Here is a 16,541-nt window from a genome sequence, read left to right as displayed (position 1 = left end):
GGAGACACAAAGATTATAAATAAAAGGCCTGCAGATAAAACCAGGGGTAACATAAAGACCAATTCATCAATCAGTGCTCGAAACGTTCAAAATACAGAAGCACTTTATTTATTTACACTCAACCAGTGAATCTGAGAGCACCACAGCGTGGAGGTTAGACGCCAACTGCCACAATAGTAAAGCGACACTAGCTGTTGAGCTATTAGGCCAATTAACAAAGTTGTCAGAAGGGGCCGGGCAGCAGAGGACCAGCCTGAAATGGAGAGATGAGGGTGTGAAGTGACAGTCAGCACATCTGGTCTCATCAATAATGCAGCGGGCCTTTAAACGGCAGTTTGTTGCATGTTGAGCGCTGCTGACTGAAATCAAGCCTGAAAGCTAAGATGCTGTCAGGGGAGAGTGGAACAGAGGAAGAAAGAGGGGGAGGGCTGGTAAAGATCCTGGGGGGGAGAAAAAAATAACTTCTCTCTGTTGTTTTAACACACACACACACACACACACACATGATGTGCCAAACTCAGAAAGAGGAAGGTGAGATTTAAAGTCAATATAACCAGAAATGAGGGAGAAGGAAATATAACACCTGTAAAGGTAAACACCAACACAACTTCAACATTTCAGTTCATTTTTATTATCAAAATGAAAAAGACAACTCAAAAAAAGTCAGCATCTGCTGTGCTTAACCTCTTGAGACACATCGTAAGAGTGGAAACATTATGTTGACAGTGTGTCAAGCAATAATCCAAAATCAAAAGTAAAAACAAAAAGGTGAACGTACAACAAGCCCATGCCTTCAAAACTTTCAGGAACATTACAAGTGATACAGGTGGAGCCCTTTAAGTTCATTTTCCTGTGATGAGAGGATTTCTCAGGACAACGATCACAGAGTCCCCTCGGAGGAACATTTTAGAAATGTAGCGGTCCTTATTGACGGGCTTTGACTTCTTCTTTCCCTTCCCGCTTTTGGGAACCTCTGTCCACATCTCTTTCACGTTCTCCAGGACCATGTTACAATGCCTGAAACAACAGTAAAGACACAGAGCTTTAGAATATCCTCTTTGGAAATGAACAGGGAATTAAAAAAAGAGGCCAGATTAAATGCAAACCTTAAAACTATGCACTGATACAGCAAAAAAAATAACCAATATTGAAATAACTAAAAGCATGTGGAATATTGAAGCAGCAGAGGTCTAAATATCCACATTTGCTTCCTGATTACAGTTTAAATCAATGCATGTGTAACACTGCTGTAATGATTTTCATATTAATGTGTCTTTAAAAGAAAAATAACATTTTATTTTACATTGCAGCACCACAAATTTAAAATAAAACATAAACTCCAGCGTGGGTTTAAGTGTTAGTTACCAGTATCAAGATACATGACGGTTTTGACACTGCTAAAATGTTCCATCTTGACATTCCTACAGTATGAAGCTCCTTTGCTGAGATGAAAAAGAAAGTACCGGTGTCTGACTTTTCTTCTGTTGCTGCACAATACTGATCAGATGGCAGAAGAAGGCGCCTACATGTTCCCATTGCTTACAAGAAAACCGGATTTGGCAGTTCACTACAAATCACTACAGCTATAAAAAACACGGAAAGCCACCCATCACTTGTATTAAGGTTTAATTAACCATTTTTAAACTATACTTTGCAGGAGCGTTATGTCTGTTAATGACTCAACTGCAGCCCACCCACTGGAGCAGCTAGCCTCATTAATTAACACGCTAATGTAAACTCTGTAAACTTGTGTTAATCTTAAAAACAGAAAAACAAAAAAGGTAGAATATTCTCCACAATAAGCACTTGTGAATTACTGGCGATTAGATAATGTTAGGTTTTTACTCAAGGTTACCACATATCTTCACCAGTCCTTTACTGATGGCTTTTTCTTCTTTTTTAAATTGGCTTTATGTTCACCCCTAAGGGTCTGCAGTTGTTGCACAATCCTTAAACATTTTGAAGCCGACACACGGTTTATACCCTGAAGCCTGTTTGGTGAGTCACTGGGTACCTGTCAAACGCTTTGACTCTTCCAAGCAGCTTCTTGTTGTTGCGACAGTTGATGAGGACCTGAGTGTTGTTCTTCACCGACTGGGTGAGCACTGACAGTGGCCCGGTGTTGAACTCTTCCTCCTCACGTTTCTGGAGCTCTTCGGGGGTCATCTCCGATTTGGGCTTTGTTAACAGACTCCTGCAAAGGACAGCACGCAGAAGTACTTCTTTCAGACTCACAAATGTGTTATGTTGCTGTGGCAGACATTCGAAAAATTTAGAATCCAAAAAAAAAAAATCTGATGTATCTAAAGATAATTTTTTTAAGGCTCAGTTCTGTTTATGCATATAATAAAATTAACTAAGTAGGTAAGGACATACTTTGTAGCCCCCACAACACTTTGTCCCATTATGTTTAAATAATTTAATCTCTTAGTTTTCAACCTACATCAGTATGCAAGTATTTATTATCTTCCACATTCTCAGCATTCCTGACAGCTGGAATATCACAGCGTTCCAAACAGTCCATTAAATATGAATCTTACAAACACTGATACTGTGCCAGTATATTTGTGAAATGTTGTCTTCATTTACTACTCATTCTTTTGACCACGGCTCTTAGGTTCTATATTAAAACCCCCATCTAATTAAGTTCATGATTCTAATTTTAGGTTTTACACTGTTATAAATGGCTGTTTTAAACTGTGTAAATGATATTGTTTACAATATTTTATGCTCTATGCAACTGTGACAAAACACTTCCGATCCAAGTACCCATTTAATCTATTTAATGAAGCTATTGAATAATTTGAAAGTTTGGTTTAAGCAGTTATGTTGCTCTCCGCGTGTCTACAGCTGCCATTATGGTTACAAACAATTGACGGGCGATTACACTACTGGTGGTGCCATCTCCTCAAAAATAAGGAGTTTTATTCTGTACTGCATGTTGAAATTTCAGAATTTATTGATGACAATACAAAAATAACCAGATTAATATTCAATATCCATTTTTACAGTACATTTACCAAAATAAATACAGTTTTTGGTCCGACAAATTTATTTGACGTTTCGCAATTTATTTTGAAGACGAGCCGAGTTCTTGCGAATATATATGCTATAATGGTAATTGTTGTGATAACAGTGACTCGCCTGATTATTTACAGTCTATCTAGCTAATAGAAAAAAAAACTGAATTCAAATTCAATATTTATATCTCAAGGTTTTATTGAATAAGTGGCTCCTGATCGATTTCTGCTGTTTTGGCATTGAAACAACGTTATAATATCTAAATGATCTGACCACCTCTTTACCTTCTAAAACATGTTCATGCTGCATTAAACAACAGGAGTCAGTAAATATATTACAGGCATAGAAAACTAATTGAAAACAATTGATTGAACATTTCATGATAGAATTGAGCAATTTCTGTGATTTGGGGTCAAACTCTTTTACACATGTCAATGTAATCTGAAAAACAAATGATCTAAGAATTTGGGATTTAATTATCTTGATTTTTAAGGTACACACATGGTTTTTGTGTCATTTTAAAGTTCTTTAAATGCTACTTCGAGTAGGTTGTTTTGACTCTTAAAACTTTTGCTAGCAAGCCTAGCATAAATAAAACGTTTCTTAGTGTCTTGTTTTCTGGAATAATACAGTTTATTAAATCACGGCTGAATAGAAATGTGTTGTTCCACTAAGATATATTTGCTATGTACGTTTATTTGATAAAGAGAATGAAATATTATTAGCTAGCTAATATTTGCTCTCCAAGGTGAGAAGTTTATGCAATGAAATTCGTTTTTTACACCAATTTATGTAGACCTGTCTAGTAATAATGCATCTCAATTATACCAGATAACATAATCTGTACGCTAGTACACCATGTTGCTTTAACGAATAGCACACAGTGCAGTGCAAGCTCACTCAAAAAGTCGAGCTCTGCGCCGAAGTCATTTTACAGCATTGACTGATTTTCTTTACAGTAGTAGCAGCGTAAGTAAGACCTAGCTCACCTAACAACATCACAATTACGGCAAGAGGTATAAAACAACCTAGCATTAACGCGAGCTAACTAGCCTCTGTGCTGAAAAGGCTAACCTGGTTAGCATTAGCTTAGCTCCAAGAAGTTACTACTTTACGTGGCATAGGGCATGAGGAAAAAAACAATAGCATTTTAATAAAGGTGACTTATTATAAATTATACTTACATGTTTGATGGGCCGTCAGATTTCCTGATTATTATAGGGCTTATCTCAACTGGTGCCTTCGCAACAGCAACGTTATAGCCTGACTCGCGTGTTCGAAGTCACTTCCGGGTTAGTTAACTCGCGCTTGTAGCTGTTGGTATAACTTCCGGGTTACTGCTGAGAAGAACACATTTACTCTCATTTTTAAATATAGTTCGTGATAATGTTGAATTCCAATGTTGTTTTATCTACCTGCGCTTTTCTTTAAACTATGAAATAACAGCTTTTGCACACTGGTAGTTATTAGATGTACTTTTGTAATAATATGCATAATTTTACTCATAGAAAAGTAGAAAACTTAATTTTATTATTTTATTCTCATCTAGCCCCTTGAAAGACAGTGTTTATTAAATGTTCACTGTAGTAGACCACGGGATTCACTAATTCCCGCTGCAAAGCCGTTTTAAGATGTGGGTAACGACCACTTTTACTCAAGTAAAAGTAAAAAGTAATCACCCAAAACGTCACTCAAGTAAGAGAAAAAATTATTAGGCAGTACATGAGTACATGAGTAGCTACTGTTTAATCAGATTTTATTTGTGAAAATGATTTAATCATACACACAAAATATAAAATTATGCAGGTTCAGTCAGAATGATATAAAAAAATGAAAAAAAGGAAATTACATCATTTATTTGTGTTGGTTTGTTCGTCATTCATAGAACAATTTCAGGTGGGTAGAGTAGCCAAAAAATGTACTCAAGTAAGAGTAGCGTTACCTCAAAATAATCTTAAGTAGAAGTAAAAAGTATGGTGCGGTAAAACTACTCCTAGAAGTAATTATTTTCAGAAAGTAACTTACTGTTTTTCACACCTAAAGAAGCAATGTTTGGAATGTGGAAAGAAAACATTTTACTCAGAGATGATGGGAAATCAGACTAACATCAAACAATTATCAACAGAGTGGCCAAAAGTTGACATGGAGAATGAGGGGCAAGGAGTAAAAGCTCAGAGAAGGAGACATCATCTTTTGAGGATGTAAAGGATAATGTGATGACCCCCATATGCAACACTGTTTCTCAGTTTACTAACTCCTTAATGTACAGTCATATTCAAAAAAATTGAATATGCAGTCCCACGAGGCTCGTTTGTCAGATTAAATGTTTTTTTCAAAATAACAACCTTTAAGCAGATATTAAACATACTTTTTATTAAACCCATATTTCTGTATTAAAAATGTTTTTTTTTATTGGCCTGATATTATATTCTAATCCTAAATGTTATTTTTGATTAGCTGTACGCAGAAAATCAACATGACAGAAATAAAGGCTTGAAAACATGTCAGTGTGTAAGTTATCTATAAAATGAACTGAAATAAATGAACTTTTCAATAACATTCTAATTTATTGAATATGACTGTGCTTGATGTGTAAGTTCTTGGGTTTTTATAATAATAATAATTTGTAAAAATAAAAATGTACTGATATATAATTGTAATTATACATTACCTCTCGTTAAGCTATGAATTAAGTTTGTCCTTGAGATCTCAGTTTGACATTGTTATTACTGGACAGCACTAAATATAATAAACAGGACTGGGACCCTTCCTTTAGTTTAGTACAGTTCTGGCCATATTTATTGGCATTCTTATGAAAGACGTATAAATTTATTCTTTATTGCAGTAAACTTTAGGGTGAAAGATTTGGAAAAATTCTGCCTTTAATTTCAATAAATTGAATAAATAAGGTTGGAAGAAACAGAAAGACGAATCTTTGACCATTTTTCTTTGCACACTTTCTATAACACAGAGTCTTGGCCTTCTTTCTTATGTTCTCTTCTCTTCACACAACAGTTTTTCTATAGTACTTATGGCAGAGAACTGAAATGTGCATGAAGGCTGGTCTTCAGCAGAGAATATCAAATCACAATCTTCATAGCACTATCAGTGTGTGCAATAGCACAGTCGCAAAGGACTGCTTGGCAGGAATATTTGGTGACAGACAATAACTGTTATTCATGGTGTTCATAATTATATCCCAAATATTTGACCAGTTCGATGGACTCATAACTGATCTTAATGGCCAGACCTGATCTATTGTTTCAGTGGCTGAGATGCTGAAGCTCTCGTTTATTATGTTCCCTATATGCCTTGTTGCAGACCACAAACAGTACTTCTTATGGATTTCTGCCAACAATGACTGGCTGGATTTGTGAAGTGCATAACTAATAGTTGAGCTGTCAACAAATTCTGCCTCCTGAGCAATAGATGTCTGCAACTCCTCCAGAGTGACCACAGGCCTCTTGGCTGCTTCTCTGATTAATGTGTTTATTCCCTGGCCTGTTGGTATAAGTGGACAGTCATGTCTTGCTAGGTTCAGACTTGTGACGTACTCACTAAATGATCAGATAATAGGTTGAACAATGCTCCATTAGATGTTAAATACTTAAGATATTGTTTTATAACCGAACCCCGCTTTTAACCTCTCCACAACTTTCTCACTGACCCGTCTGCTGTGTTCCTTGGTCTTCATGATGCTATTCACGAATATTCTTGAGCAAACCTCTAAGGCTGTCACAGAGCAGCTGGATTTATATTGAAGGTAAATTACACACAGATCGTCTTTGTTAGTCAGGTGATTTCTGAAGACATTTGGTGAACAGGATTTTATTTAGGGTTAAACAAGTGGATGGGGCTGAATACATACGCAGGCCATATCTTCCTTTCACTTGATAACTATACACTTGGTGTGTATTCCACTGATATTTGTTATTGTATTGTGACGTAATATATCAAAGTTCAAGGGGTAAGGATACTTGTACGAGACACAGTAAATATGCCTCATTATTCTAAAAACGTTGAACAAATGTACTTAGAATTAAAGGTTGGATTTCTCTATTTTTCAGTATGAGATTATGCTACTGCAATAAAAGATAAACTTTATTTTAAGACTCTAATACATCTTTACAGGGGTGCTGATAAATGTGACAAGGATTTTTTTTTTTTTAAGTAAAACGTAAGAAAACACAAATCAGAGTTTGGTGCTGATGTTTAGAGATAAACATTAATTCAGCCCAAACACTGGTAAAAAAAAAAGTGAAAAGAGTACAACAAAAAAAGCAACCTTTCTATTATGTCATAACAGTCCGACAAATGACAAAAGAAAAAAGTATTTGAATTAAAACATATTTTTACAATCATAATTTTTCTTTCATTTCATGTACTGAAGACACTATGAGTGTGCATTTGCAGCTGGTTGATGTGCCAATGTCATTTTCATATCTTGAAGATATGTTCTGAAGTTACCATGCAGACTTGCCTCAGATTAGTAGAAGACGTGCATTTTACTAGACCTACCGGATTTCATTATTAGTTGCGATAAAATGTTAAAGTGTGAGGATATACTTTCAGAACGAGCCTTTTTCTGCTTATAAACGAACCAGAGGAAATAAATAAGGCTGAGGGAGCAGCTGGGTTGATACTGCAGACCAAACAGTTAAGCCTTTGTTATACTCTTTAACACACTAACAGCAAAACGTGAATGTGAGTGTGTTTGTTAAAGAGAGTGAGAGAAACGGGGACGTATGCTACGGTGCAGCAATGAGACACTAAGAGATTGGCTTTCTGGCAAGAGACAGACAGACGCCTATGGGTGCACAACCCACCCACCTTGTTCCAAAGGTTACACATCTACCTGAGGAAATCACTTGCTGCAGATAAAGGCTGCCTGTGTGTTGCTGAGAGAGGTGAGTGTGTGGGATTGATTTCCAGGGTGCCTGGTCCTATACCTTGATGAAGTGCAACATAGCCAAGAGACTCAAATCTTAAGATGTGCAGAAAAAAAGGAGCTCAGCGTTACCTTACAGCTAAGGCTAATCTGGAAACACTTTTCAGCTGCCTAATTAAGAGAGCAACAAGCATTAAATCAGATGGGCAAGACAAAGATTTCTGCAGCAGGGCTATCACTGTAAAACAACACTGGATTCATTTTAAAACGTGTTTCCGGCAGAAAAATGAAACATGATGGACTTCTTCTTTTTTAAGCAGGGATTGGGTGAAATATACACTGACCTTATTGTCACAACATGCTTGGTTAGGGTTAGGGATTGCTGCAAAGTCAGTGTCTCTATTAAAAGGACAGCTTTTTACCAGTTAGTATTGCATGATGAGCTGGATTTGACTCTGCTTTATTGTAGTTGGGATAAAGTTGGAAGTTATGTAATCGTAAGGAATGGGATTGATTTGATTGTATTTGAGCTAATTAGATTCTCCACGGCTACACCATGGCACATTCAGCCCTGTTGCCTTGCAGCAATAAGGTCCTGGTCTGGAATCCAGCTCAGGGCCTTGCTGAGTTATATGTTCTCCCTGTGCATATGTGGATTCTCTCCTGGTACTCTGTCCATGCATACAGTATATGTACGCCATATGTTTTAATTTTTCTTTGTAGAAAATATTGAATATTATTATTAACCATATTTTTTCATTACTCTTCACAAAATTCTTACATTGAAACAGTGAAGTCTGAGGCTTTATCTGGAAAAAATGTAAAAATTTTAAGGGTTATGAACACATCTGCAAGAAGCATATCCAATTTCTGTCGTTCAGCAGTGCGCAACTTTCATTGCGCAACATAAACCTCCTGCTTTGCAGCGCAACTGGAACCAGAAACAACTTTCTAAACTGTCAACAGTTTCGTATTTCTGCAGTCTTCAGCTCCTTGTAAGCTCAGACATCAGCACCAAGATCTGCCCAAACAAATGGCAAAACAATAATGAGCTCAGTATTTATGTGTATTAGGAAACCTGCCACAGGAAGGTGCTTATTTACTCCAACAGAACCAGACAACACTGCTTAAGCCTATATTTCCACCCATACCCCCCCCCCCCCCCCCCCCCCCCCCCCCCCCCATCTCCTCAACGCTGCCACGATTACTCATGCCACTAATGAAAATATTCATCTGTATCCATCCAGACAGCGAGTTTGGCAACAGTGAGGTTACCTGATCCAGTCCCGTCTGCCTTAAGCACAGAGCGACTGTGACTGACGGGCTGATGTCTTTCCGCATAAAAGAGCTTTTGTTTAAAGACGAGGCAGCCGTCCAGAGATGGAGGTGCTCTAATCTGTTTCCTCATAGACCTTGTTTTTTTTTTTTTTGGTATTAATTTGTGGAGGTGTGGCGGCGGTTGGAAGGTGAGGGAAAGTTTAACAGGCAGTGATGAAACCGCAGAGCGAAACAGAAACCACTGGAAATGGCATGACTGACAAAGTCACAAAACAGTCTCCGCATTGTTTCAGCAACATTCTAATAATACTAATAATAATAATAATAATAATAGACAACCATTCCCTTCACAGGCTCATTTTCTTTAATATATTTTTTATTCTAAACGTGTAATTTGGTCCATCTATTTTCCTTTTGCGGGCTCAAATCTCCAGAGTGAAACGCTTAATAAAGCAGCCAAATGAGAACAATCAACAACAGTATAAGGCTTTAATGGGGAGGAAAGAAAACACAATTTAAAATGCATTATTTATCGTTTAATTACATGTAAAGTTATTAAAATAGGAATGTAATATTTTTCTTTTTTAGTTGCAACAATGATGGAGCCGAATAAGTGCAGCAAATGAACAGTTTTGATTTCGAATTGTTTATACAATCAGTAATCCTTAATTTAACAATTATTTAGGCTCTTTTGACTAATTAAATTATTTTATTTGAAATGCAGCTTCTTCTTTTTTAATTATTAGTTTCTAGTATTTTAATATTGTCTGCACTGCTTTGAAAACAGCATTTAGACCTCAAATGTTTTGGTGACCAAAAAGGAATCACCGCAAATGAAAAATATTCCTCATTGCTATGATGTATATATCTGCAGACCTAAATAACATGCGCACAAAGCTCACTCTGGATACACCAGTCGAATGCGTGGAAAATAATAAGACATGATAAATGATAACAATAAATGTTTCAACTAGAACGTGGTCATCAGTGGTATTTTTTTTTTCTTGCTCTTCTCTCTCATTCATGCTGTTTGTAAATATATTTTTGCGCATTTGTTGAAGGGTGTGGAGACAGAAACGTCTAAATCAGCTTCGGAGGCACAAGTTAAGCATAGTGTCACCGTTGGAAGCCTCTTTTATTTACAACAAACTGCATGGCATTAATAATCTCCAAGTTGCAATGCCATCTTCCTGCGTAACACATAAAATTAAAGCAGGATATTCGTCTATAACAGAACTTTCAGTAGATACGTGTCATTTAGGCTGTGTTGACATTTATTTATTCTATTTCCTTTTTTCCTAAATGCTACATTAGTGTTTAATTTTTTTCATAGTCTTAGTTTTTATATCCCAAAAGGAGGGCTTGAGCCGACTTGAGGGCAGTAATTTGGAATGTCAGTACAGCATCCTCCCAGTTCTGAGTGCCCGCTCTTGGATAAAAGTTGTCCCGTCTTGGAAACGCCGCACTCCTCCGGATAAGGACTAAACACGGATGCGCACGGTATTTGATGGGAGTAAAAGTAGCTGGCCTGCCCGGAGATCATGTTAAATGAGCAGGGCTCCGACAGCGGCAGTGTGCATGCGGGGATGGACGTGGCGGAGAAGGAGGCGCATGCGGACCCGATCTGATGGCGACGGGACTGCGCGCAGCTGACCCCGATGTAGGACATCCCCTGGCGCGTCCGCACGAACCGGTCAGTGTCAGCGGCGCTTGCGCTCAGCCGGGCCCGTTGAGAAACCACCGAGGCGGCGTGGTTGGGCAGACGCGGCTGGCCGCGCAGGTAATGCCCCGCGCCGATGTGGGCGCGCACCGGTGCTTGGAGAGGCAAGAACGGCGGCACTGGCCAGTAAAACGAGCTCGCTGCGGCTAAGGTAACGCTGGCTGCCGTGTTGGGGGGCATCAGTCGACCTCCTCCTCTCTTCAGACCAAGTTTGCTCCGGGAACTGGCGGTGGCTCTGCGCCGGAGTTTCCCAGACGTGCCGCCGATAAACACGTCGTCGCTGCAGGGGTCCAGCATCCAGTAGTTGCCCTTACCAGGGTCATCGTAGTGTCGCGGCACCTTAACAAAACACTTGTTCAGACTCAAGTTGTGTCTGATTGAGTTTTGCCACCCCTGCCTGTTCTGTCGGTAGTAAGGAAAGTTATTCATGATGAACTCGTAGATGCCGTTGAGAGTGAGCCGTCTCTCTGGACTTTGGCGGATCGCCATCATGATGAGCGCGTTGTAACTAAAAGGAGGTTTCTCGGGTTTGACGCTATCTTCATCTCCTGTTTTCTTTGCTTCATTCTTATTGTCCTCTCGTTTCAGCGGTTTGATATCTATTTTAGCGTTTAGTTTGGAGTTTTCACAGCTTTTGTGGCTCTCAAAGTTTTCCTCTTGACTAGCTTTCTCAGAATGAAGAGAACGAGAAGAAGGAGAGTCCTGGTCACCCATCATCCCTTCCCTTCTCCACAACAGACTGCTGATGCTGAAAGAGGACTTGTGGAGTAATCGCTCCGGAGTTTTTAAATCCTCCAGCTCCATCTGTGCGTACAGTCACTGCCTACAGCCAAGCTGCTCGTGAAACCGCAGGAGAGCGCGTCACTGAGCGCCCAGAGCGACGATGAACGGATTCAAAGTGGTGACGAGCTAAAGACGCGCTGACCGAAACTTGCCAACACATGCGCATGATCCGGCAAAGCTGGTCCAAGATATAACCTATAAGCCCGAACAACAGGGGGCGGCTCCCCAAGCGCTTTAATTCTCTAACACAATCACATTGATTTTTGTTAATCAAGTTTGAGCCTACTTTTTAATCATTTCAAGGATTTAGAATCGTTTCACATTTAAAATGCAGCTACACGTTTTAAAAATGAAACAGCTTGACAAATGTCTAAATTAAAGGGAAACCTTTTAATATGTACACTGCCATTCAAAAGTTTAAGATACGCTTTCTCACTTAATGGGTCTCTTTATTTTTATGACTGTTTGGACTCTCACCAAAGGCATCAAAACTGTGAATGAACACACATGGAATTATTTAGTTAACAAAAAGTGTAAATAATATTTTTATATTTTAGATTCTTCAAAATAGCCACCCTTTGCTCTGATTCCTGCTTTGCTCTCTTAGCATTCTGTCCATGAGTTTCATGAGGTCACCTGAAATGGTTTTCCAAAGAGTCTTGAAAGAACTTCCCAGAGGTTCATTAAGAGACGTCCAAAGGTAAATATTTCAGTCATAACAGCAAAGGGCGGCTGCTTTACGGAATCTAAAATAGAAAATATGATTAAAGTTCTTTTGCAGTTCTTCGTTAGCCGCATAATCCCATATGTGTTCATTCACAGTTCTGATGCCTTCAATGAGAATCTGCCTGTATGTTAACAGAAATTTATTAATACTAGACGTTTTGTAATTTTTATAGCTTAGGTCACATTTTCTGCACTCTGGTCCCCATTTATTAAATGTGTTTATGACTTTAAAATAGAGTCATTTTTATGCTCATTTCAGGATGTAGGATGTAGATATGTTTAAATCGCATGCCTGCTCTCAGATTTTGTGGATATGCACAGGTGAGGAAATCAAGCTGAGAATTACAATAACATGCAAAATATTTGCCCCCTTACACATTTCTTCTGTTTTGTTTTACTTAAATATTTTCATCATAAACACATTTTATTATCAGAAATATGTAACCAGAGTGAACACAAAAATCTCTTTTAAAATGATAACTTCAATTATTAAGAAAAAAAAAAGGTATACAAATGAACCTGACCTTATTTAAAAGAGTAATAGCCCCTCCTTGTTAAGTCATGAATTAACTGTTGCTAGCAACACCCGCACCAGATTTAGGCCAGACCTGCAAAATCAAGAAATCACAAACAGAACCTGTTTAACAACATAAAGAAGACTAAAACATATCAAGTAGCAACAATATCGTGCCCTGATATGAAGAAATTCACAGCTGAGCCAAAAATTGACGTCTATCAGTCTGGATAAGGTTATCAAGCCATTTCTAAAGCGCAAATATCCACAAATTCAGAAAACACGGAAGAGTGGTGAACCTTTCTCGGAGTGACTGCCCTACCAAAATTACTCCAAGACTGCACCGAACACTCATTCTGGAGGTCATAAAAAAACCCATAACATTTAAAAGCACTGCATGCCTCTAGATCAGTGTTCATGATTCAACAGAAAGAAAGCGACTGGGCAAAAGCGGAAAAACCACTGCTGGCCAAAGAGAATACAAAGGCCTGTCTCGAATTTGATGATCCAGAAGACTTTAGGGAAAACATTTTGTGGACTGTGAGACAGAAGTGTGAACTTTTTGGAAGGTTACATATGGTGTAAAGCTAAAACAGTATTCCAGTCAAATAAGGTGGTAGTAGTGTTGTTTCAGGGGCCTGGACAACTTGCAGTAAATGATGGAACCATAAATTCTTCCCTCTAGCAGGAAGTCCTGAAAGAAAATGTTCAGCTATTAGTTAATGACATTAATCTCTACCCCTCTCAGGTTTGGCAACAGGACAATGATCCAAGTCACTTCAACAAGTCCACATCTCAATGGCAAAAAAATGAAGGTTACGTGGCCTAGTTAAAGTCTGAACTTAAGTTAGCTGTGGCATGACCTTAAAAAAGCTGTACATGCTTAAAGACAGTTTATTGCTGAAAACCATTCTGTAAAGAAGAGTGGGCAAAAGGTCCTCCACAGCGATTCAACAGACGCTTTCCCAGTTATCAGAAATGCTTGATTGTAGTTATTGTTGCTTTCACTGGTGGCACAGCAAGTCCGTAGATTTAGGAGAAAACTGTTTGCATTGAGTCTGGTTGGTTTGTATAGTGTTTTTACTCTATTTTACTCTTTTACTATCAATGACATCATCACATGACAACTGCATTTCTATAAACCAGGTTATTTTTGTCTGACATTAAAATAGATGATCCGAAGTGTGACGAAAAAGCAAGAAAAAAAAAAAACACTAAGACAGAGAAATCCTTAGGGGGGAAATGCTTTTTCAAAGCACTGTGTTTGTCAATTCTGGTTCAAAAATGACAATAACCACAAACTGTCAGGTTTATTGTGGATTTTATTTGATTCATGATTAGTTGACTTTGAAGATCAGAGAGGGTGACTGCACAAATGTTCCAATAGCCGCATAAAGTTGAATCATTGCAGTCATTTTTATGTTATCTGAGACATGAGTGGAAATTTCTGAAACCGTACACTTGCCTCCTTATTTGACAGGACATAGAGTCCTAATGAAAAAGAGCTTTTAGTTCTTCAAATAAAAAAATTTTCTTCCTCAGTTCATTCTATATGTAATACAATGTCACTGTATGACTTTGGGATAAATTGTTGATCATTTGCACTAAACATGAAATAGTGCTGTGTTTAAACAGAGATTTATGGTGTTGGTTACTTTGTATGTATTTGCACACAGAAAGCAAAGGTTTCTTGGATTGAATAGGTTTTTAGGCACAGTGATCAATGGCTATTAAGCCGATTTTGTTTTCATGAAGCAATGCAAAAATTTAGAATCGCATTTAAAGCAGGAAAAGGTGGACCTTCAGCTCCATGTCTGTACAGGTGCTCTCCACTTTGGGGTTTGTCGACAGTGGAATCTTTCATGAGATATTAGGAAGCTTACATTTGGACATGGGCCATTATGGAGCAGCGGAGCGGTACTTTGGGGGTACTAACGGGGAGGTGGGTGTACCTTGGATCCAATGCGGGAACTCTGCTGTATGACCAAGAAACTGTGTAACCTCATTTGGCCTGTGGAGTTCTACGCAATGGTTTTGCTGGACATTTGGTCTTAATCTGATGATCATGATGATTATGCAGTATAATAAACTGATATGGACAAACATCATCTAGCTTTCCTACTATATGAGTTTTAAATACTTGAATACTAAGAAGAATGGGATTAAAATAGCAGGATATTACACATTTACAGAGACTTTATAGCATACAAAACCATGTTACATGTTTTGTTTGAGTCTCTTTGTGTCTCACTATCTGTCTGTTGGGATGCCGTCACTTCAGCATGAAAGAAAAAAAAGTTTGACTGTCTTTTGTTTATTAATGCTGCAAATCCTGCGGGTGAGATCATCCAAACTAGGAAAAAATATGAATGAAAATTTCAGTCACCATGGTTTTGAACCATCAGCTTTATCAACAACAGACTGTTTCCTGTGTTGGGATTGGTGTATAAACACATGGCTTCATAAATCACAACTGGAACATATTTCACAACAATTTCTGCACTCACATCTACTCCAGTTTTTGATAAATGAGCCCCAGTGTACCAATTTTCAAAGGAATCTCAACAAACAATTCCTGATTTACTGTGGTTGGTTTGAAGAGCAACCGATTAAACTTGGCCTCCTGCTTCCTGACTAACAAAACTCAAAGGCCGCACCACCAGTCATACACACATGCGCACACACACACAAAACATTTTTTATAGCTCTCATTCTAAAACACTTTATCCCTAGTGCAATTATTCTATTAAATAAGAAACTGATCAGATTGTCACACAAACCAATTTGGTTTTACAGTCAATTTAAGGAATTTTTAAATTTATTTGGCCCACTAGTTAACTAACTGTAAGACAAGTAGTGTTAAATGCCCAGATGATAATGCATGTTGAATTTAAATGAGAGTCTAGAGTTGCTTTGATGACTGGTAGGTAATAGGCTTAACTGGGAGGGGGCCCCAAATCAAATCCTGCTCAAGGCCCCATGAAACCTTGGGCCGGCTCTGGGTTCAGGGTTCCTTCCCAATAAATGCTTTTCATAATAGTTACTTTATCCTAATATGACTCATCTCACAAGCAATTTGCAAGCATTATCAGGCTTCTTCAGATAGTCTGGATTCATTCTGGAAGTGCAAACCAAACGTAAATTATGCATCAAAAACAACCTGTTAAACAAGATCATCCTAGTTGGTTTGTCAGTGTTGGTCACTTTTTGCAAACCTGGTTAATCATAAATTCTACATTTATTTATGAGCAAAATGAAAAATAACACTATGTACCACAATGCCAAACACAAGTCACACCTAAACTGTGCTACAGCAGACACCACAACCTGGGGAGAAATAAAGGTTCACGCTGTCAGTCTGCATGACTGACAGCGTGAACTATAGGTGCAGTTCAGTTATAACACTTCCGTAATAAGCTGAAACTCAATCCCCTCACACCCTTCTACCCCTGGGAAGGACTCACCTTCTCCTTACTTCTCCAATAATCTGTGCACTTCAGAATTTGGCAAAAAAAGAGTTAGATGCAGTATGCACAACTCCAACATAAACAACAAAAACGGAAACCGAACTGCTTATGTGGTGCATTTCTGATGTAATACGGACAACACAG

General features: G+C 38.2%; 2 protein-coding genes across 2 annotated transcripts; both read right to left on the bottom strand.

Moving 5' to 3' along the window:
• Positions 1 to 611: 611 nt before the first annotated feature.
• snrpd2 (small nuclear ribonucleoprotein D2 polypeptide) lies at positions 612 to 4,346 on the bottom strand. Its single transcript, XM_047390822.1, has 3 exons — positions 4,206 to 4,346; positions 2,015 to 2,194; positions 612 to 1,017 (listed from the first exon to the last, which is right to left on the bottom strand). Coding segments are annotated over exons 1-3 (357 nt in total). The 5' UTR covers positions 4,208 to 4,346; the 3' UTR covers positions 612 to 842.
• Positions 4,347 to 9,662: 5,316 nt separating this feature from the next.
• Positions 9,663 to 11,985, bottom strand: foxg1c (forkhead box G1c). The gene has a single exon (XM_047392350.1). The coding sequence runs from the start codon at positions 11,709 to 11,711 to the stop codon at positions 10,530 to 10,532; it is 1,182 nt and encodes a 393-aa protein (XP_047248306.1). The 5' UTR covers positions 11,712 to 11,985; the 3' UTR covers positions 9,663 to 10,529.
• Positions 11,986 to 16,541: the final 4,556 nt, after the last annotated feature.

The sequence above is a fragment of the Girardinichthys multiradiatus genome, chromosome 18, assembly GCF_021462225.1.
Source record: "Girardinichthys multiradiatus isolate DD_20200921_A chromosome 18, DD_fGirMul_XY1, whole genome shotgun sequence".
Classification (NCBI taxonomy): Eukaryota; Metazoa; Chordata; class Actinopteri; order Cyprinodontiformes; family Goodeidae; genus Girardinichthys; species Girardinichthys multiradiatus.
Note: the sequence above shows the minus strand (reverse complement) of the source record. Positions and strands in the feature narration are given on the sequence as shown.

Bases quoted from the DNA above. Each gene is read 5' to 3' on its own strand.
- snrpd2 (XM_047390822.1), bottom strand. The intron at 1,018-2,014 runs GTACCCAGTGAC...CTGTTGTTTCAG, and splicing joins AGAGTCAAAGCGTTTGACAG to GCATTGTAACATGGTCCTGG.
- foxg1c (XM_047392350.1), bottom strand. From the start codon at position 11,711: ATGGAGCTGGAGGATTTAAAAACTCCGGAGCGATTACTCCACAAGTCC.